At 43.6% G+C, this 21,940-nt stretch overlaps 1 protein-coding gene across 2 annotated transcripts in view; it reads right to left on the reverse strand.

The window, feature by feature from the left end:
- Positions 1–21,940, reverse strand: part of LOC122524356 (agrin-like) — a 155,191-nt gene that overhangs the window by 84,001 nt on the left and 49,250 nt on the right. Inside the window, exon 4 of one of the 2 annotated variants that reach the window (XM_043646562.1) lies at positions 11,854–11,886. The exons of the other annotated variant lie outside the window; for it this stretch is intronic. Within the exon in view, the coding sequence (XP_043502497.1) occupies positions 11,854–11,886 (33 nt within the window). The remainder of the gene's footprint in view (positions 1–11,853; positions 11,887–21,940) is intronic. 2 annotated transcript variants of the gene reach the window in all.

Consider the following 21,940-nt stretch of genomic DNA (forward strand, 5'->3'; position numbering starts at 1 on the left):
GTCGGATCGTTTACTCCGAAACGCCAGACGACTACAATATTTTCGCCTAAGTATTTTCACTAAATTCACGAAATAAATGAATTTCTATCGAGATTTCCGTGCAACCGTTATTCAAAGTTTTCACTTTTCGATCCATCGAGGCACCGGGCGCAAAACTGAAAAACGAATAAAGATCTCCCTTGGTTTCGATGGTCGAATATAAAAGACGACATAGGTAAATACATAAAGGGATTTAAATTTAAAATTATTCCCGGTGCTCTCTCTTTTCCACTAGGCGTTCGTATCAGACGACATTTTCATGCAGAATACAACGCGAGTATTCGCGTAGGAGGTCGTTAAATGTGCTTCTTTCTCAGGCCCGTTCTCCAGCTCTCAGCTAAGAATATTTCCCAAGAAATGGCCACCTACGAGATCGCGAAGGCGTCCTCGGATAGAGCGTAGCATCTTTTTACGATATCCAACCGAGAAGGTTTACACCCACCGCCTACCTAACCTTTCTAGCTGTTACGCGCAATCTACTAGCACCCTGCAAAAGTTGCAAGATGGCTTATTATTTTTGTTGGCAAGCCTCGTCGGTCAAATGACACATTCCTACTGGGATTTCGCGTTGACGGATATGACGGTATGAAAGATCGAGGGGAAAGACGCAGTCAATATTTGCATGCTGCAGGGTGGCCGGAAGTACACTCCAACGACGGAGACAAGAAGCTCCTACCTGGGCGACCACTTTCCATCCAAGTCGGCGGACCCCTTAGCCGTAGGGCCTCCGCCGCTCCCAACCATAAGACACCCTACTCAGCGCGGCCGCTAGGAGCATGCTGCCGGTCGAGGGTCGGCTTTTCGAGGGCCCTTCTCTCTCGTCGAAGCCGCAGAGTTGCATCTCGCAAGATTGTATCCCTCTCTCGCACCCCTCCCCGAGCTCCCTATTCGACTGGCACACCTTTTCATCAGCGCAGACTATACCGAGTTTCCTCTCGAGATCATTTTCTGATGACGATGCGCGAGATAATTATTTCTTGCCGGTAATCAAGTGTGCCCTGCAAGTCACCTTTAGCGATACGTCTTATCTTTTTATCGTCGTCAAAGCAATTAATTGCACTTCAATTTAGCCTTAAACTTTCGAAAAAGCTTAGGTCGTACCGGGCTAAAGCATGCATTTTTGAAGATTCCTCGTCATACGTTGCGAGAATAAATCAGAAGACGAGCGTCGCCGCCGCCGACCGCGACAACTCCAACGCTAGCCTGCGCATTTTTTTATCCATTATTACACGTATTCGGAACGGAATGCTAAATTATGCACGATACTTGGATAACTCGTCTTGACTCGCGCGCGAATTAAGAGGAACAAATATGCGAAATAATAAATAGCTCGGCCGAAGAGACGCGTCGGCGTCGGGCTCGTACCGTCGAATAAATTCGAAAAAAATATCTCTCCAGGATACGAGCGCTACTCCTTGTATAATGATCAAATGAAACAGAACTTTGGCCAGGATATTTCCGAGTACGAATGATTTCGTTGGTTTGCTTTTTTGGCTTTATTTAGGGGGAAATCATAGAAAGAAGACCGAAACGATCGTCCCATCGAATATTTCCGCATCGGAGAATTTCTATGCATTCGCGACGTATGGGGGCATCCAATGTCGCATATCGGCATATTCCTCGTTCTTTCATCTCGTCACGGTCTCGTGCTCGAAAGCCAAAGGTGGAGGAAAATTCGTTGAAAATCGAACATCGGAATGTTCTCGTAGCCGTTCCATCCAGCAGCGGTTTGTCCTACGTGCCAGTACACGTGCAGCTATGACATTTAGAATCGTTCGAGTCGTAAAAAGTCTCGACCGCCACACGGATGCCGGATAGTTTCGATTCGTTCGATAGGTGCATCTCCCCTGTTACCTTGCTAGCTTCCAACTAGCAAAGTTTTCACAATCTAGCTAGATAGATAGAGGGTAGAGTAGAGAAACAGAGGGAAATAGGTTGGAGATGACATACCTACTCGTTCCATGCAAATTCGATTCCCAAGTTCTCCGGTACCGCGGGACCTCGGTAGCGGAGTGCCGGTGGTCAGTGGTACGGCGCTGCACCGAGCCACACCTTCGAGTAGTACACCGAATATACGTGGATAATATCCGGAGGGTAGGACGCGCCAAATTCTAGCGCGAACTGTTTGAAATTCAGCGGATAAGCAGCGAGCCGAGCTAGCTCCGGAACAACCGACCGTTCGCTATATCCGTAATCGGACCCACTCCGAAGGGCCAACACCAGAGTACCATCTCCAAAGGTGCCAACCCGACTAGAACGGAATTGAAAACTCGATTTGCTCCCGTGTAAGGTCAACTAAATCATTGCCGAGAGAATTTTGGCCTAACGCGAGCGGAAAGCATTTCGACGCTGCCTTGCCTTCCCTTGCCTTGCCTTTCCTTGCCTTGCGCCTCGATCGAGTGGAAAAAAGCTCTCTCGCTATGGAATTTGTTCGAGCATATTTCAGGAATCCTCCGGCTCTCTTCTTTCTCTCGTTCGACGACAAAGTGGCCTGCCGCGTCATCCGCTCAATGTTTATTCAAGGCTAGGGCGAACCGAAGAAATCTGCGATCACCTCGAATGAAAGAAGAATAATGAAAATCTAAACGAAAGAAAAGATTGACGATACGCTTTCCACTCTTTCTTAGGAGTCTATTAAGCAATTTTACATTAAACTTTAACATGCCGCTTTATAAATCTTTCCTATTTGCAATTTAATACGAACTTGATATTCTCTTCGCGAGAGTTTGCTACGGTTAAGAGAGTCTACTTCGTACCGAACGCGTACATCTATTTAAATATAATGAGAAGGGGAAAAAAGAAGATCGCGACCTACCTTCCTAAGCCAACTTTCGTACTTTCCTAGGGTCTTGCGCGTATCTCGATTCTCTACAGTGGAGAAACTCATGAATGGTGAATGCAAATTGGCGGGGTAAGTTGGGGTGCATCGTCGATAAGGGAGGGTACAGTCGGTGAAGCGAGGATCGTTCGTGGCACGCAAAAAAAAAGTTTCTTGTCTTGGAAACAATTAGCGGCCAAAGTACACTCCAAATCTAACATATTTCTGCTTGCAGTTTCTTAAATGTTGCCTTTCTCAAATCCTCCTTCGAGGAAAATTCAAAATGAATAGCTCGCTCGTACGGTGAAGAGGAGTTTAATTCGGAGGTACAATAGGTTAGTTAACCGTGATCGACTGCAACAGTCTCTCTTTTCGCTAGCTTTTTCTCTCGTCTACTGTTTTATACGAGCTTAGGCGAGATCGCACCCGTACACTTCATACGCCAGCTAGCAGCCAGCCAGCAAGGATCTAAGTAAATCCGAGTGCCTGGAGCAGACGCATCATTTCCATATAGATTCTACCTAAAGTCCAACGTGAATGGTCGAGCAAGATCTTTTGCCGATTTAGTCTTCCATCTAGCAGACCTATTTTGCTTTTACCATCGACAACGGGAATCTCCAAGCGCTCTAAAAAATACGAGAATACTAACGCAATCAAAAATTCGATCCTACCGTTATTCCGCTCATCTTCTTATCCCTACCATCGCGATGAAACGCGACGAAACGATACCAAATTTATTTTTACGATTAATTGTAGTTCTCGAATATAAATACGGTTTATACCTTTATTTACCATACGTAGAGTGTAAGAAAACAAATATTCGCGTTAAAACACGATATGTCCTGTTAAACAATTAAAAAGGATAATACGACGATACGCGATATCGAAGGTGATAATATAACGAGCTATTTAAAACTTTTCCCAGAACGTCAATAAAAACGAGTTCAATCAGTTTTTAACAAGACAGAAAATTATAGGGAATGTTTTGCGATTGCCATTATTGATTTATTTCCAATTTTATCTTCAGTCTCACTTTTATTCCATTCATTTTTCTAAACATCTTTGAGTGCTGTTTAGCTGAGATTCGAGTAGGATAAAAAGCAACGACTAAACGCGGTTGAAAATTCCCTGGAATTTATCGGTGTATACCGGGAGATATAATAAATAGGAATGAAGGAGAAAGCAGGGGTGAATCCGTCGAGGATTTTTTTGACGAGCGAGCAGGCACAACTTGCGTTTTGGCATAAACGTAACGAAAACGAAATGAAGAAGAAGAAGCGAGAGGAAGATAAATTCATCAAAGTGGAAAGATAAAAAGATTCGTCATTTGTGGCTAGCAATTAGTTAAAAAGAAAAAAATATTAATAGCTATCTCTCGAGGCGAAGCTAATGAGAGAACGGCTTTCTATTTGGCGTATATTCGAGATAGAAGCTTTCGGATGTCAGAATCAATCGACGCTTAAGGACGAAGGCGAGTAAAGTCGAGTATCATCGGCATATACGCGCAATTTCAAGTAGACGTGCGAGCTTTGTAGAGCGTTCTCTAATTAAAGCTCCCTTCATAATTGGCCGCATGCACACCTAGACAAAGCACGAGCACGAGCACGAGCACGAGCACGGGCACGAACACGAGCACGAGCACGAGCACGAACACGAACGTTAGCGCGTTGCACTGCGTTGATGATGACACTCGAGGAGGAAGGCAGTCCTGCACTTCAAGGGATTCCAAAGGACGACTAGGGTCTGCACCGAAACCGAATGAGCTTCTTCAACTTAAATAATACACAACCCTATCAGTCGTCTCTTTGAACTCTTTAAATTCATTGCAAAAATCTTCTTTTCTTATGTACATTTGTTTATATTGTATGTTAAACAAACTACCGATGAAAGAAAAATATTGCGGATAATATTATATTATATCTTAGTATACTTCATATTCATGCGGATACGAAAGGTACAATTAAGCAGAATGAGATATATGTCAGGGAGCAAAGAATAATCTAATGAAAAATATAACTAAAAAAGATGTAATCGTGTTTCTAGAAGGCAAATTATCTTTTCATAATTGAGTCAGCGCAGTTTGTACATACACGATCGTTGAATTCGAAGGATTTGCTCGAGTTCAATTGGAGACAATATGCAATCACGAGACCCAGTGGAGTCGTATAGGAAGGAAAGGATGTAACGTAGGGTAGAGTAAATCGCTCGAAAACGTTATTCGATTAGGTGGTTCGATGTCGCGTTACTTTGAAAATAAAGGTCGGAACCATATCGAGAACTCCGTTGTTAATCGAGTTACTCGTCGAATTGTCAAATCGAGTTTGTACCGAATAAAGTCGAATAAAGACGCAAATCGAAAAGAGAATTGGTATGAAATTCAATCGAAAAATTTTTGCGGGTAACCGTTCTCGACAATCTTTTTCCTCATCTTAGGAATAACCAGGCCAATCGATTTTTCTTAGGGCTTATTTTTTCTCGCGTTACGATCGCGTTGCACGCGAAATCTGCGCTGATTACAACGAGCAGCGATCGATCGATGAGAACCAGGGCTCCGATTTATTCTTCAACGGAAAATAAAAAATAAGCCCCGTAACTTACTTACCAGCTTACTCGTAAATGAAATAAGCTTACCAAGGAGGAATGTTGAATTTCCTTTGGGGGCAAAAAGTGTAGCTGCGCTACGTTTCTAGTACCAGATATAGTTGGATGCTATAAATACTAAAGGGTCGTTGCTCGAACCGTTTCAGTGACTGCGTTCGAACAATACATCCGATCCGTGGACCATTTCTCCAGGGCTAGGAAACGCGAGCATCGACTCGAAAACCCTATTCAATTATCTTGGCCGAGTAGACGACTGGCTTGTCTCGTCGCGGCCATCCTACCGCGGCCATCCTACCGCGGCCGCCATCCTACCGCGGCCGCCATCCTACGATATTTGAACGGACTTAATTATTACACGTAGATATACCTATGTATACCATGGGCCAGAGTAGAAAGAGCAAAGCTGTCGGACGCCTGAATGGAGATACCTACCGCGCTATCTATTCCTTCGATCGTTCCGTAATTGACTATTAACTTTGCGAGACATTGCATTAGAGAATGGTCTTGACAATCGAATCAAATTGCCAACATATTTCCCTGTCCAATGTTACCAACTTATTACATTCCTTCGACGAATTTGTTAACTCGTTGTTGACAATTTGAGACTCTTTTTTTCTTCCGATGTAATTTGTAAAAACATCATTTCTGGTTGGCGAGTTTACGACGATTGCCAAGCGTTCCCGTGTTTCCCACGATGTTCGATAATTCGAGAGAAACGCGAGCGAGTTCCTAATTTTACAGGATAAGTTTGAACGGGTATTTTATAGGACGACAAGCCGCCTCCTCCATCGTTCCGTCCTTCCTTCGGAATCATTTACTTCGAGCAAGACTATTCGGGAAACGTTGCTACGTAAAATTAAACCGAAAAGTTAGGCGAACGATTTCGTCCATTGAAAAATTCTAACTAGATTCGCAATAAATGCTACTTAATTGTATCGTTAGAAATAATTATGGAAGCGTTATAATGAGAGCAATAAGGCATTAATATCGGATAACGAAGTAGGATTGTTAAAGACAGTTTTGTAATTGAGTGTGCTCGCGGTAATGTTTCGACGTTCCGCAAAATCGCGCTAGAAACTTTGAAGACGGTGGAACTCGCAGCGCGCGTAAAAGCGTCTTTCGACTTGGGTATTTAAGCCCCGTTTAAACGTTTCAAACGCAAGTGGGAAATACTTCGATTCGGCATTACGACAAAGTTGAAAATTTGTCAAACTTTCCGACTCGTTGTTAATGCGCGATTATAGCTCGCAAAGACATGGGAGAATTGGGCAGTTTGTAATCTTGACTCGGTCGTTAATTCCCTTAATTTCGTAACGCGTAGAGGACGCGAGGGAAATCATCAATCATGCGAGGGTGAAAAAGCAAAGATTCCTGGGTGACCGTTTGGGACCTTGTCTCTGTGCTCGCGAAGCGTGTTTATGTGTGGACACAATGGAAAGTTCGCCCTATTGTGTGGCGAACGCCTTGTTGGACAGCATTCGCCGGAAATAAAGGGTAGCTAGGAGCCAGTCCTTGCACCATCGGTCATGACTTTGCTTCCACGCCGTCAGGAAAAAGCTAGAAAAAGGGTTAAACTCGGACCAGATACTGCCGTCCAACAACGAGTTCTCCTCCGACCGGCGACGGCTTTTCTCAAATACACCAAACTTTTCTTTGTTCGAAAGCCGAAAAGTTCACTCGTCCTAGTTCCAAGCTTAATATCCGTTCCTCTCATTTTCTGTTGGTCGCGCGCTGCAATGGATCGGCACGGGAAATAATCGTTATATAATAGAGTTAACAACGTTATGTTAGCAAGTTTTGTGAATTTTCGAGACGTAGCACGAACGGTCTTAAATTCCGCAGATGGAGTATATACATAGAAATCGGAATAATAGACTATCGATTGTTCTTGGGGCGCGCGCGCGGTGCTTGGAATCTTTTGCTCTCCATTCGCTTCTCTATCTTTCGCTTTTATTTACGGGAAAATGAATCTAAAGTCTTTTTCGTCCTGTCGAACGAGTTAGAGGAGAAAAAAAATAGGAAGGGAAAGGAAAGTTTTGCCATTGTCGCCAACAAATGGACGCTCGTCGAAGCACGTTCTCTTTGCAAGCAAAGGAACTTAGCCGCGGGGGGGTCTAAGCGAAATTTCGCGCTCGTTTCTCAAGTTGACGGGCTCCGAGGCACTCTCTAGGTCTTAGGCGTTTGTTCAACAAACGCATGCAAAGCGCGCCATTAGTTACGGCTAAAGTTTGTAATATACGATCGAGTGTATTGCACGCTCGACGTAATAAGGCTGCACTTCGAAAGGAGAAACTTGGACGGGCCTGAATTCTGTCGCTGCGCCTACGACACAATGTCATACCGCTTCGAATTAGCCGAGAAGTCTACCGATTAAAGATGCTGACAGCGATTACGAAACTTGTCCATTCATTTATGTTACGCAACTTCTTGCCATAATATTTTACGCTACGAGCGCTAAACTTTCAAACTTATTTTTCATTTCTACGGAATCACGATGATTTCTACGGCGATCGAAGAGTACGAATAAGGATCATCGATTATATTTGAGGTTCATTTAAGTTTACGCGATAGTTCGCAAACGTATGCGCGATATTATGCAATTCCAAGAATTTGAAGAATCTCTCGAGTACCGCGAAACTATTGCCAACTATAGGCTCTTCATTAGATGCGACCGAAAACCGATAACTTCCAGTAGACCGTGCGTTCGACTCGACGAAACGGACGAAAACTACATATAGTCGCACTTCTCAATTTCAACGAAACCTTATTTTTACCTACTTTTTCGATATTTGTATCTAACTCTTTTTTTCAAAAGATAGAAATTACATAAGTATCTACTTGTCGGACGGATGATAAGAAAAGTTCTCGTTGGAAGATCGAACGATAAGTTCGTTGATAGTCTACGCCCTTTGTCCATTTCAACGATCGCTTCTCGCACTTTTTGGATAGAAAGCGATCAACGGATCGCTCACGCTTCGGGCTAGGTTTAAATTCGAGGAGATAGGAAACGGAACGCGAGCGAGCCTGCGGCTAGAGAAACCTAACTAAACTTGCTCGTTAGATTCGCGCGATATTTGTTTTCAATAGAAAAAAGACATTTTCAAACGCGAGTCGTTCTATTTCACAAATCGTTCGTGACTCGTTCAAATATTTCCGAAAGCAATAGGAAGATGTAGAGCTAGGAGTCGTTGCGGAAATCTTTACAAGAACAGTGGGCGGGAAATGTGAGAAAGTGGAAAGAAAGTTTCCGAGATGGTGACAAAAGTTTCCAACTTGTAGAGGGGGGGAGAGAGAGAGAGAGAGATAGAGAGAGAGATAAATGTATCGTGTCGTTCGAGGAAACTCGCAAGTTCAAAATTGACAATGAAGTTGCCGAATACACCTTGGCGGAAATCGCAAAGAGAAAAGACGCAGTCAGGCTTGCGCGCGGTGGTAGACGTTGCGGTAATTCCGGACGCGATCTAACCGCGGCACGTTGATATTACAATCGGCCGTACGAACCACCGTACTCCGATATCGTCCTACATATATATGAAGGTATATTATATCTAGCTATATAATATATATATATATGTTAGGGTAAATGCAGAGAATCCGGACATTGTAAATCTCGAATATATACTTTAGTAGGATACGTTACTTTTCGTTTCTCTCTTCGTCAAGAATCGTAAGGTAGCAGCGACTACGCGATTAGATTGTTTGTTCGACGTTCCATAACATATTTCCGATCTCGTCGAGGTGATCGGGTGCACGAACGCGCGTCCGGCACGTTCGACGAACCACCCACACACGTTTCCGTTCGCGGAGGATGCGCTTTGTTGCGCCCGAGGGTACGATAATTCAGCAGAAAAACCACGAAACATTTGTCCGAGCGGCATTAATTCCGAAACTGCCGGCCGTTTCTGGCAAATCTGCATAAAACCGTAACGTAGCACTCGATAATTCGAGCGATCCGCGCGTCCTCCTACCCTCCTGCCCTCCTACTCTCCCCCATCCCAAAGCTCTTCCCGACTTTTCTCCATCTACGTTATTCCGAGTACGACGCGGTAATCACATCCCTTGTTTCGTTTCCGCCCCTCGAGTTTTTCCACCATAATCCAAACTCTCTCCCTTTCTCCCTCTCTGGCACGGATTTTTCTTTCGACGTCTTTCGAATGCTCGCTACGAAATGACATATTTCAAGATAGGATATTAAATAATCATCGGAAACGTACTCAAATTTGTAAGTTCGCTTGAAAAGAAAATATTCAGTCGTGGTAAAAATAAATAATAGCTTGAGTACTTTTATGAATCGTCGACTTGCAAACATTCGTACGTCGGTGATGGCGGCGTTTGCGAGCTTTTGAAAAAAAAAGTCAAAGAGATGGAAAAAGGAAAAAGGGCAGAAAGGGAAAAAGAAAAACAACGGTTTCGCGTGACTCGCCGCCGCTCGGTGTGGCCCGCGCCGTCGTTCGTTTGTTTTAATTTCCAGCCTTCTAATTAAACCACGACCACCGAAAAAGAAAAACTAGAGAGAAATCTTTTTTTTGTCCCTCCATATTCCATGTACGCGGAAGGGCTCGAACGGGAAGGGAGGGTCGATATGTGCAGGCTACGGAAAGAGATTGTAACGGGTTGCGTCGCTCGCTAAATTAGCCCGATTGCAAATGGCCTCGTGCTTTCCTATGCCGATCGTATAATTAGCAAATTTTTCCTACCTCAAACGGACGAGTAAAATGCAAACAAATTCGACGATACACACTGGCATTCGGCTAATCGTAGAAACATTTTGGATAAATGTCGTAAAGAACGAGCTTCGTTCCGTCTTCTTTTTATCCAATCAGAAAATCCTTCCTCTCCAAAGCCTTCGTCCTCCTTTTTCCGCCATTTCGTTGCACAACTTCCAATGCCGTGCTATGTAGATTGAAAAAGCGACTACATTATAAATAATTTAAATGCATTGCTTTTGAAGGAAAAAAAAAGTGGTTGGAAAGTGAAGCAGCAACGGTAGATGGGCACGTCCAGGTTTTTTCAAACGCGCGGTCAAGAAGGAGAAAGACGAGCAAACAGAGACACGGACCGAGGGGATGAACGAGGAGAGATAGACAGTAGGGACCAGTCGATACATTCGCGCGCGCGACGGATTTTTATATATTTATTTATACGTCTGTCGATTTATTTTTGTCTCTATTTTCGATTCCGCAATAAAAAAAAAATCAAGGCTCGCGTACTATAGTAACGGCTAAACGAATTTGAAACTTTTACGGAATCGACTACCCCCCTTTCCGTACCATATACGTTTTTCATCTTCCTTTATTTTTTCACCGAGCGTAATCGCCAAATGAGATCGCGTATTTTTGTAGGTACAAAGTATTTATCTAGATACGTTTCGTCTCCGACGCTCGGACTATGTTTCTTTAATTAGCCGAACATGGTTACGGGTACATAAAGATTTCGTTAGATCCTATAAAAAGCTATTAAAATATTTGATCCGTAGGTCCCATGGTCTACTTAAAACCGATAAATAATTTTTCCTTGGAATAATTCGATCGTCCTCGAGCAAGGAAGTTCATTAACGAGGTAGCGGCAGCGAAACGACGAACTTGTTATAACTCGTAAATGGTCGTACTGCTTTCGAGGGACGATAAAATTCCATCTACGAGAGGAACGTTTGTCGACTGAAAATTGCTGGCAGAATTTTCTCCGAAAGTCGTCTAGCTGAATCCACGAATCAGGAGTCGGAGTCAGAGTCAGAGAGGAAGAGACGTATCGTCGATCGGCTTGCACGTAATAGACTCTTTTTCTTCGATATTCAGCTCTTCCTTCCTTCTTTCTAGTCTTTTAGATAGCACAGGACTGGGCTTTCCTCGCGCATCTGGTGGTGCAGCTGGTGGTGCAGCTGCTGTTGCTGCTACTACCACCATCCGATCGCGTTCGCTTTTCTTCGCCTAATACGCGTTCGAAGGTAGGAGGAGAACTGTATATAGATGCTTCTACCAAGGAGACTTTCAGGATTACTACTGTGGAGCCTAATCAGCAAGATTGCCTGCAATTTGCCGTCCTTATCTCGGTACATCCCGTTTCTCGAGTAAACCCCTCTCCGTACTATCCAGTTCTCTTATTCGACTTTTGCCCTATCCAGCGAGCTATCCAGCGAGCTATCCAGCGAGTCTAGCTTTCCAGAAACTATGGCTCCTCGTGAAAGACCATCTTTACGCGCCACCGGAGAAGGCTTTTTCCAAATAATATATCTTCTTTGCCCGTCTACCATTCCCCTCTATCTTGGATAAAAACCTGATTTGTGCGGTGGGTTACTTCGACGTGAAATTAGAGCCGGTTTGGCTTTTGTCTACTTAATTAACATTACACCGAGTTAGATTATCTAAGTAAGTAAAAACGTTAGATGTGACACTCACCGGCGTTATTACTGGCGAAATTTAGATCCTTACCTAAAACAGAACAAGCACAAAGATACGTTAGTATCGAACACGGTAGAAGATAATCCTCGCGATATGGCGCATGCATACTTATCATAACGTAACATTGCGTTCAGATATTGGTTTTGGATTATACACATGTAAATGCCAGTAGCGGATCCAGCAACGGATATGCCAGCAGATGAGAGATGATACTTGACGTAATTAATTAATTCCTGAACGCTGAATACAAATTTACACGTACCCGAAAGCCGCCGTCGAAAATCAAAGGAGAGAATACTCGTAGCGATCTAATCTACGCGATCTAATGCTAGAAAATTGAAGCTCGCATTTTCTAAAAGCCTCGAGGCTTTTTCGGAGATATTTTGATGATACACCCGTTGCTACGTTAACCAAGGTTCCATCTTTATAACGATATACTATATCCGTGAGTAATGTCGGTTGGACTTGTTTCTTCTTCTTCTTCTTCTTATTTTTGTTCGCAAATTATTATTGTTTCCTACCTCGAACAAGCGGTTGCATTTTGTTTACGTTCCCGAACGGAATTCTTCGAAGAGAAAATACACATTCTTCGTGGACGATCGCGAGCGTGCAAACGTAATACAAACATTATGGAATACGTTGTACCATATACATACGGCATGTACTCGTACATCTACGAGGGAAATACGTAGATACTTAGCTGAGGAAAAGGGATGAGGACGTCGGAGTTCGGAATTTGAAGGGAGAGAACCACGTAAATCCAAAGTTATGTGGATGTGTGTCGGATATGCGGAATGGAATGTACAGCAGAAACATGACATGCACGCTAGCACATATGCAGGATCATACGTGGTCTTTCCAAGAGAACTCGCGATCTTGAGGGATCATTATCGAGAAGTCTATTTATCGAACGTCGGAAGGTGTTTCCCTTGCAACTGAAACGTCTTCCTCTCGAGTTACAAACACACAGCCGAGTAATAATACCAACCCATCTATGGATATATTAGATAGAATCGAGTAAATATGCCGATTAGGCTTTTTTCATCCGGACGCGGTAGTTCTTTCGCATTATTTCAAGGCTTTCTTTTCTCCAAATACGAAGTTGCGATCTTCCACGTCGACGAAAGATTTATCGCGATCTCTCGGCTTTGTCCCATCTCTAACTGGTAAGACGGCGTTCTCGGCTCTTTTGTCAAATGGATTAAACGCGAACGCTTCTATTGGGATTGCACAAAGAAAGAAAGAAAATGTAAATTTTGGAAAAAAAGAAAGGAGACAAAAGATCCGACATTTTTCAAGCTGAACAGACCCGTTGGTTTTTCAAAGAATCTATGCTATGCTCTAATATAAGATATATCGCTAAAGGTAATTTCGAAAAAAGAATAAAAAGGATTGAAAACGAAACGAAAAGTTTTCTCTCGGTAATTTCTGTAATTTTTCGTAAGACGAGGAACGTTGGGATCGTGCCAATGGATTCCTTTCTATTCCGATAATACTCACCTCGAAAGCACTTTAGCCGAACATTTTGAACAAAGTGTTTTGTAAAAATAGGGAAGAACGATACGGTAACGCGTGCTCGTGGGGACGAAAATATTTGGATAAAAAATTGCATAGCGGGAAATTGAGCGAGGGGGGAGAACTCTCCGAGATTTGATATTCTTTTGCAGGGTGTTATCGAATCCCATCGTTCGCACTATATGGACCAGAGAATGAATGGGAGAGAGGTCAAAATTATTTCTCCGATCTTCTTCTTTCATTCCGATGTAGACGAAACGCGTAGGTGGTTGGTTGGTTGGTTGGTTGGTAGCATACGCAAGCCACTCCTTTTATCCGCTCCGATAAATCCTCGCAACGCGTTGAGAAGAATTTTCGCGGTAAAGCCTCGGATCAACAGATCTCTGTGACGTTACGTGGAATGATATTTCAATCTCTCTCTACTTTTTACTTTTTACCTTTTACGATCTAACGGGCGCACGCTCTTCGATCCGAAAGAAATACGACCTCGCCTAGGAAACATAGTAATAGGGAAATTAATTTTGGATGTTAATAGACGAGGAATCATATTTTTGGACGATCAAACGAAACCGATAATTCTCGTTCGAAGCCGTAGCCGATTCGAATGCATAGCGGTCAATTAAGAGGAAGCTTTTTTAGTGATATCTATTCGAAAGGCGGAAGTCCAATAGTGCGGAGGAGCTGGTTAGATGGCTGCTCGAGATTTTGGAAAGACCGCAGACTTCCTTAATTCCACGCGCCGTTGGTCGACTAGATTATTCTCCTCCCTCCTTCTCGCTTGTACGTGCAGCAAATGCAGGAATACGGAGAGGAAGCAAGAACGGGTATACTACCCATCCCTACGTTTCCACGGCTGATTTAAAGCCTCCTAATCTCGAAGGCAGAAACAAGCCCTAGGAGCAAGCATGGACACGACTAAGGGGGAGGAGGGGCAAGAGGAAGGGCGGAACGGAGGCAACGTGCCGTTACGCGCTAGGACCGAATAGAGTTTCGCCATCGTCGAAGGATTCGCTTTCGATACTCGCTTTTCTAATCGAATTCTCCAGGCTAGATTACAATAATAACGATTCTTTTCCCCATGGTTGCTTCGCGAACTCTCTTCAAGGCCCCGTAGGATAATTGAAAAATATTCCTCGCGATACTCGACTCGGGCAACGGCGGAAGAGGGAGAGGAACAAACGAATACCAACGAGAGTTGCTTTTTATTCGCGGCCCTTCGACAACGGCCATTAGGAAGAGGCAAACTGGAAATTATTGACGTAATATTGGAAAGCGATAAGGTCGAACGCAAATGAGAATTGGCCGTAGTAACCGTTATTAGAAATGTGCAAGTTGTGCAGGGGAAAGGAAACGTGTCCGAGCTCGAGTCGATGTATACGAAAGATTCAATGAGCCGAGGACTACCGCGATCGGCTTTTTCGCTCGATTAAAGGTATTAAGACGTTCCTTCGGCCTCCAAGAAGGAAACTATTTAGCGTTTTATTCGATAATGATTTAATGATTCAATGATTTTGTCGACAAGGCGAGAAAGTCCCCCCCCCCCCAACCCGCTCCGGTAGGACGAAGCGCCGTGGCATCGAGCCAAGCCGAATTCCGATATTCCTCTCTTTATTTTCACGATCCGAACGTCCAGCGAGATATGGAGAAAACGAGAGACCGTCTCTCCGAGGAGAAACTCTCCCACGAGTTATACGCGGACGACACGTTTCGTATTGCGTTCCGTATTGCGTTCCGTATTGCGTTTCGTATTGCGTTTCTAGCTTCCTAGAGTAATACGCCGAGTGCTTCGCGGTAAATTGTTTTTCCATATGATGCTCATGGAAATATGAAAGATTCCTTTAATACTCCCCAACGTACTAGAAAACCCGTGCGACCTCTATTACTTTTCCCTAACGCTAGAAATGATATTTAATGTAATAAGTATTACCTACTAGAAAAATGAATAAGTTCTCTAGCTTGCGCTCCTATTATCTTTTTATATTCAACCCTCGGACCACGGTGGAAGATTAATTAAAATGCCACAAAGGTTAACCGAAAAAACGTAAACGTAAGCGCGCGTACGACGACTCTTATTCTTTTCTCTTTCATCCTCGAGGCTACCTACCGATTCAGCTTCACTAGCATCCATCCTCTTCTTCTTTCATTTTTATCACCGTTCCATCGGATTCTTTCTCCCAAGCGATGGCGGCCGGCTTTAGGTTCACATTTTCCGTTTAACGCCTTTTATCTCGGCGACTCGACTCTCGGAGAGAAAAGGAGAAAGAAAAAGAGACCACCGCCTACTACTGCTTATCCTTGCACACGTACTTTATACCCTCATACATTTTTTTTACCACGAGTATTCCTTAGCGTTGCTTTTTCACAAGTTGCTTCGGTAAATGGCGAATAATCGTCCGAGTACGAGCCAATTCTTTGTTTCTCCTGCTCACAATACTGCTCGTCCCAACTATTCTCGCATCGCGTTTGACCACAGTCCGAACGTTACTACTCGAGAACGTTCCCTTTCTTTGTTTCCTCATTTTTCTTCAATGCGAAACGAAAAAAAACCCATAGAAATGTATGCACGGATTAAGAGGATATTCGTCGATTTTGATAGCTTCATATATTTAGCTTAGTGCACAACAGGCTGCTGCTGCTGCTGCTGCTGCTGCTGGATGTTATGGAAACGATTGTGTCAGAAAAGTCGGAGAACTCTGTACCTCGTCCTCTTTTTCGAGGTACATTTTAATATCCTGCCAATTTAATATCGTACCGTTGCCCGTGTAGCGCCGTCTCGAAGTAGAGCATTTTAATAAAGTCACTGTGAAAAGTGAGTGTCACTCCGGTTGCGCCGTCCTTTATAATTTCCTGCAATTTCGTTTATTATTCTTCCGATTCACCTTCCACGCATCCTCGTCGTCGTCGTCGTCGTCGTCGTCGTCGTTTAAACATCCATCTTTCTTCAACTTCCATTCTTACAATACCATGCTAAAATGAGGGAGAATAAATTGAACGGTTATTGAAAAGACGCCGCGATGCAAAGCGCTCGATGCGATGGAAATGGAGATCTCGGTTTTGATTATATTTAACAAGCTCAAACAGTCAACCCTGTGATCCGCGTAGACCGAACGAACCAAAAGCAAGAGACTCTTTGGCAAACGTCTAACGTCGCTTCTGAAATCACTCTGTTGTATAAAATTCGAATATAAAATATTAGAAGGAAAAAAACAAGAAAAACTCGAAACTTCGTCCATTATATTAATCGATAGCGCGTAGGCCGATGCGAAAGTCGCTTTTCAAAACTGAAACAACTTTCAGCGTTGTTTTAAGCTCTCGCGGAGAAGAACATTTTTCATTTCGTAAATGTTATTGACGCGGCGTGATCAGATAACGGCGCTGAGCGAGAAGAGACAACTTTGTCGAGTTATATCGAACGAAATTAATTTTGGAAAAAGAAAAACAGACGGTATTGGTTCATTTGAATATTATGCAATCTACTTTCTAGGAAGAGAGAGAGAGAGAGAGACAGGAGTTTCATTTTTCCTTCTAGTCTATATCTTCTTAATGCTCGTCTCGCTTTGCTGGAATATCGATAATATCCTTCCAGACGAATAATTTTATTTCTGTCTGCCGGATATATTAGTTCTTTCAGCTTTGTGGTTCGGCAACTTATATTTCTTTCTCGTGTTTGAACTTGGCGTACGTGCCTCTTTCGAAATACGCGGACAAGGCCGAGCTCTTATCGTAAAAGAATTTTTACGATGTACGCGTCGTAAAAATTTTTTCTATTAAATTTTATATTCGTGCATACGATTCTGCTAAAATACTACTTATTCCCACATCCAACTTAATAAGGCTCGTCATAAATTTCAAATTACAGGACTAAATTTGAAGCTGTTACCCTAATCGCGCGTATCTGTCGTCACCCGGTGGAGCAGTCTTGAAAACAATCGAAAATCTAATAAAATAACGCAGGAGGTTGGAACGTGCTCGGACAATCGATATGCAACTACCGAGAGCAAGGACGAGATATCTCGCTCCATTTTTTTTTTTGGCGTTCGTAACGAAACGTCAAATTTCCAAATGTAATCTACATCGGTTGTATTAAACGTGAGTGATTTTTCCAACGATCGCCGGCATGATTTCCCTAGGCGCTAGGACGAGGACGTTTAGGATAGCGGTACGTTTATGCCGGCCGAATATAATCGGCATTTTCCTACAAGCCGCCAGATTTTTCCTCGAAAATGCGATTTCCCTTTCAAATGGCTCGCGAATCCTGATGCAGCTCGATCGTCGTTGAACGCACGCCGCCGCGTCGATGGATGGAAATTGCCAAAAATAGCCATTATAACGTTTCGCTTGCAAATCCTAGAGCACCGTCGAGACGGCTAATAAATTGCACCCACCGTCGTCGGTTTATAATGGATATCCGTGCTCGATCTTTTGTCGCCGCTTCGTAAGGGAGGAATCTTTCCATTATTTTATCTCCACAACAATTGGAAATGATTATTATTTAGGCGCGAGCGAATGCAAGTCCGAGAGCCGAAAAGTTTAGAAATAATTACATGCGACCGCGTCGCGCGATGGGGAGAGTGGTGGTGGTGGCTGAAGGATCGCAATTGAGTCGAATAGTGCCGTCGTGGTGTTACCTCGTCCTTCACAGCCCCTACTCCTTCTTGTACCACGTTCAGCCCTAGGAGCATTAATGGGAAAAGTTTGCTTTTATCTTTTAAACGGCCGGAAACACTACTAATTTCTAACTTCGGGCATTACTTGTACCTACTCCAGCGTTTTCGAGTGGGTACATTTACCGGCACGAGCGAAACCGCCAGCTTGTTACGGAACAGATACCATTTCTTTCATGCTCGAAATCACCCTCGACTCGCAGTGGCACTCCCGATCAAGCCGAACGATTGCCGGAAGAAAGGTGAACGGCTTTATTATCCTTATCGCAGCGATATCGAATACGACAAGATTTTCTTAGAGGAACCGGGTATATTCTTTTAACGACGATAATGCCACCAAATTACGGATCATCCTTGGCTCCCCTCCAAAATAGACACGGCTCGATGTCGAGACTTAAGGATTTAACGTTAAACTCTCGGAAGGCGGATCAAAAATGATACGGTCCGATAATTCACCAAAGATAAGCAGACGAGACTACGAAAGAAGGAAAAAATAAACGAGAGAGAGAGAGAAAAGTAAAGAAATCCTTCTAATTGCTTCTCGCAAGACGATTAAGTAGATTTCACGTCACATTTAAAATAAGCCTAGAGTCAAGCCGCTAAGAAGCAACGACGATGTTCGTAGCGATGGCAATTTCTGCAGCAATTACGTGAAAACGCCGCGACCTATATATCGTTGCTCGCGTTAATTATTCCCTCATCTTGGAAGCTATCGTTTCTCCTTCTCTCTTAGTCGTCTCTCTGGTTACAAGGAGAGAAGAGAAAACGTTAAAACGATGATCTTCGCGTTCGATCATCCTCTTGATTAATTGATTCACTCGACTTTCGTTATTTCGGAACAAATACCATTCGTACGTAAGGAATTTTTAATGCGACTACAAACACGGATACGAGAAAGAAAGGTTTCGAGAAACACGATACTTTTGCATTCGGGCAAACTAAATGGAAGTGGTTAGCGGGATTGAAAAGATGTCGCCTTATTCCTTTCAGTTTATTTCGAACGTCCAAAGGTACGACGACCTACTACTGCAGACGGCCAATTGATTCCAATACGAGTACATTTGAAAAAGGTCGTCCTTGTTATTCGTTCAATTAATCCCAAAGGAAAAAAGCTGCATTGGAGGACACTCGCGCGTTGCTAATTCTACGAATGACATAACGAAAAAAAAAAAAATGCAAAAAGAAGAAGTAATGTTCCTCCAGAGAATAAAAGTATCGAAATACGAAGTATTCGACTGCAAGGATTAACGGAGCCGACGGGTTTAACTGGAACAAAATTTATCATTTAAATCCGAGAAGCTTTCTTTTATATGTTCGAGCGATTTTAGTTGAATTTTCAGCAGAGAGAAGAAGGCCCCCGTATAGAGGTCGAAACAAGAACCTCGAACGATCAACCAATTAAGGGACATTAAGTAAAGTACCTAATTAACGTTATCCCTTTTCTCGTCGGACAATTTTGCTAAGGTTGGAGGAGACCGCGATCGCAAAACCGGTCATTTTGCGGACGCGTATCGAGTCGGTCGGACAAAGCCAGCTCGAGTCATCGAGAAAAGCGTAACTACGTCTGCGCTCGTTAAGAAGAATCGAAATGCCGGTCATTAGGGGAAAGAGGAGAGGGAGGTAGTTTGGGCGATAAACGAGAGAATAGAGTCGCTATTTAGGTGCTATCGCGACGATCGATATTCGCGAATTTATCGTCTCTCACGAGTCGTATTTGTCTGGCCGATCCGCATATTCCAAGTATTCGCGCACCCTTCCGAATCGAATAATAGCGCGAAATTAGTTTTGCGATCGGAGAATAATGCTTTTTCCAAAAATTACGGTCCGACCGAAGTAATAAAAGTATTGTCCGCGCAGTTGTTCGGTTCAAACATCCGTTGCGAGTCCGAGTATCGATCGATTATTATCAGCGAGCAAATTTACTCGAACGAAAAGGAAGGTGATTCGCGGAGAGCGCAACCTTTGCTTACGCGGCCAGGTAGGAAGGGTCGGGCTAATGTGCATTAATATACGTAAGACCCGACACGGCGGTTTGTATTAGAAAGTCTAATATACTCGTAGGAAAGGACTTGGTTGGCGTGTGCCGTCGAACACATATATACGCCCTAAGTTTGACTTAGCATCGGCACGAATTTTCTTCAAATAGCTCTTCTACCGATCGTCGCTACGCTATTTTTAATGTTCGCGTTCTTAATTCGTAACAGCACTTTTCCAACCGAGTTTTGCGAGAGAGTAGAGTAAAGTTTGTAAAAAAGAAAGATTAACCTTTTGTCTAGGGTTTCGAAAGGTATTCCTTTGTCCGAGCCGAGCACTCTGTCCCGACACCCTGTTTTTGTTCGTGCGACCCAGACACGAAAAGCCCCATCTACTCCTCGCCTGTAGCAGTCAATCCTTTCCTTTCTCCGTCCTACCGTTCTCTCTCCTTTTCATTAGCTCTTTTCGATTGGAGCCAGCCGCTATCAAGGTTCTCGGAACGCTTCCCGTACGAAGCATTTGGACACCCTTACTAGAAGTGTTACGGTCCACCCTCCGAACTGGAGAGTTAAATCCTACAGCTTTGTGAAAGCCATCCCTTTCTCTCTCTTCCCTTGTCTCTTTCTTCTACTCCCCCCGTAGCCGTAGAGGGACCAACGAGACCGCCTAAAATATTCTACGCTTTCCTCGTAAAACATAGAGAGCCCCCGTTAAGCCCGAACCCTTTCGTCTAGCACGCCGGCGTAGTCGTTCTCGCGAGCACCACTTCTTTTTTCCCTTTGTCTCCGAAGAGGGGCGCGACTCGCTTCGGAAAGTCAATCTTTTGCTGATATTTCTTCGTTATTTAAAAGGGACATCGGACCGATGAAAAGCTTATTCCAAGCGAGAGTTTAATTTACTCTTACACCTATTCTTTTGCTCTAGCTTCGTAGTAATTATTCGCATATGTACACTCGGTTCGCTCAAAATAAGACAAAATAACGGAATTCGCGGGAGAAGCAAGTTCTTCGCGTAATCCTTCGTAAGCTTCTCCATCGCTTATTTCTACTTCCGTTTTCTACTACTTTTTTTGCAAACTAAAACCAAGAGGAGTACTATTCGAGTTGGAAATTCTCAATTATAAGCACATAGCCGAGGAGATTAAATACTTTCGGAGCGCGCTGCTGCTGAGCTGCGTCCGAGTCCCGAGTTTTACACTTCCTCAAATTAAGAGGCGAATAGTAGTTATTATAAGAGAACGTACGTTCTCGCAAACGTCTCTTTTATTTTCAATGTCTTTTCTCGTACTTACTCCGGAGAAAGAAGCTCTGCGCCGAACGATTCGGTCTAAGTGAGTTATAGCACCAAGTAAGTAAGAGTTGCGGCAGGAGAGAGTTAGTTGGAGCCGCCAGTGCGGTTACTTTCGACTTAACGGTGAGGCATTCCACGGCTACTTAAAGCTCGATACGTTTCACTTACAGCTGACCCATCCAGCCTTTCTCCGCTATATATTCGTTTAATAATATCGAATAATCAAAGATCGATTCGATCATCAAACCACTCTATCTAGTGCTTTCTCGACTCTTGCCGGCATCGCAAATATCGCTACCGTAGTGTAGCTTTAGCACCACTTTTCCAAAGATGGAGTTTCGCCGGTGCGCAATGAAAGTTCGTAACGCTAACGAAGCGATAAAACGTAACGGTGATACATTTTATGTATCTACGTAGCCCATACATAGCCTATATAACCGAATAGGTAGATGCGCGTTTCCGTACTTGGTGCATTGTTACGATCGAAATCGAGTGCATCGACCGTCGCGCGTTTTTGGAGGACAGCGAAATGGAAGCGAAGAGTTAGAGGATAGGGGTAACATGGTTGAGAGAAAAAAGGGACCGACTGGAGGTAGGGGCTGAAAAAAGAAAGAAACCGAAAGTTCCACATGCGAAAAAAG

The sequence above is a fragment of the Polistes fuscatus genome, unplaced genomic scaffold, assembly GCF_010416935.1.
Source record: "Polistes fuscatus isolate 324 unplaced genomic scaffold, CU_Pfus_HIC Scaffold7, whole genome shotgun sequence".
Classification (NCBI taxonomy): domain Eukaryota; kingdom Metazoa; phylum Arthropoda; class Insecta; order Hymenoptera; family Vespidae; genus Polistes; species Polistes fuscatus.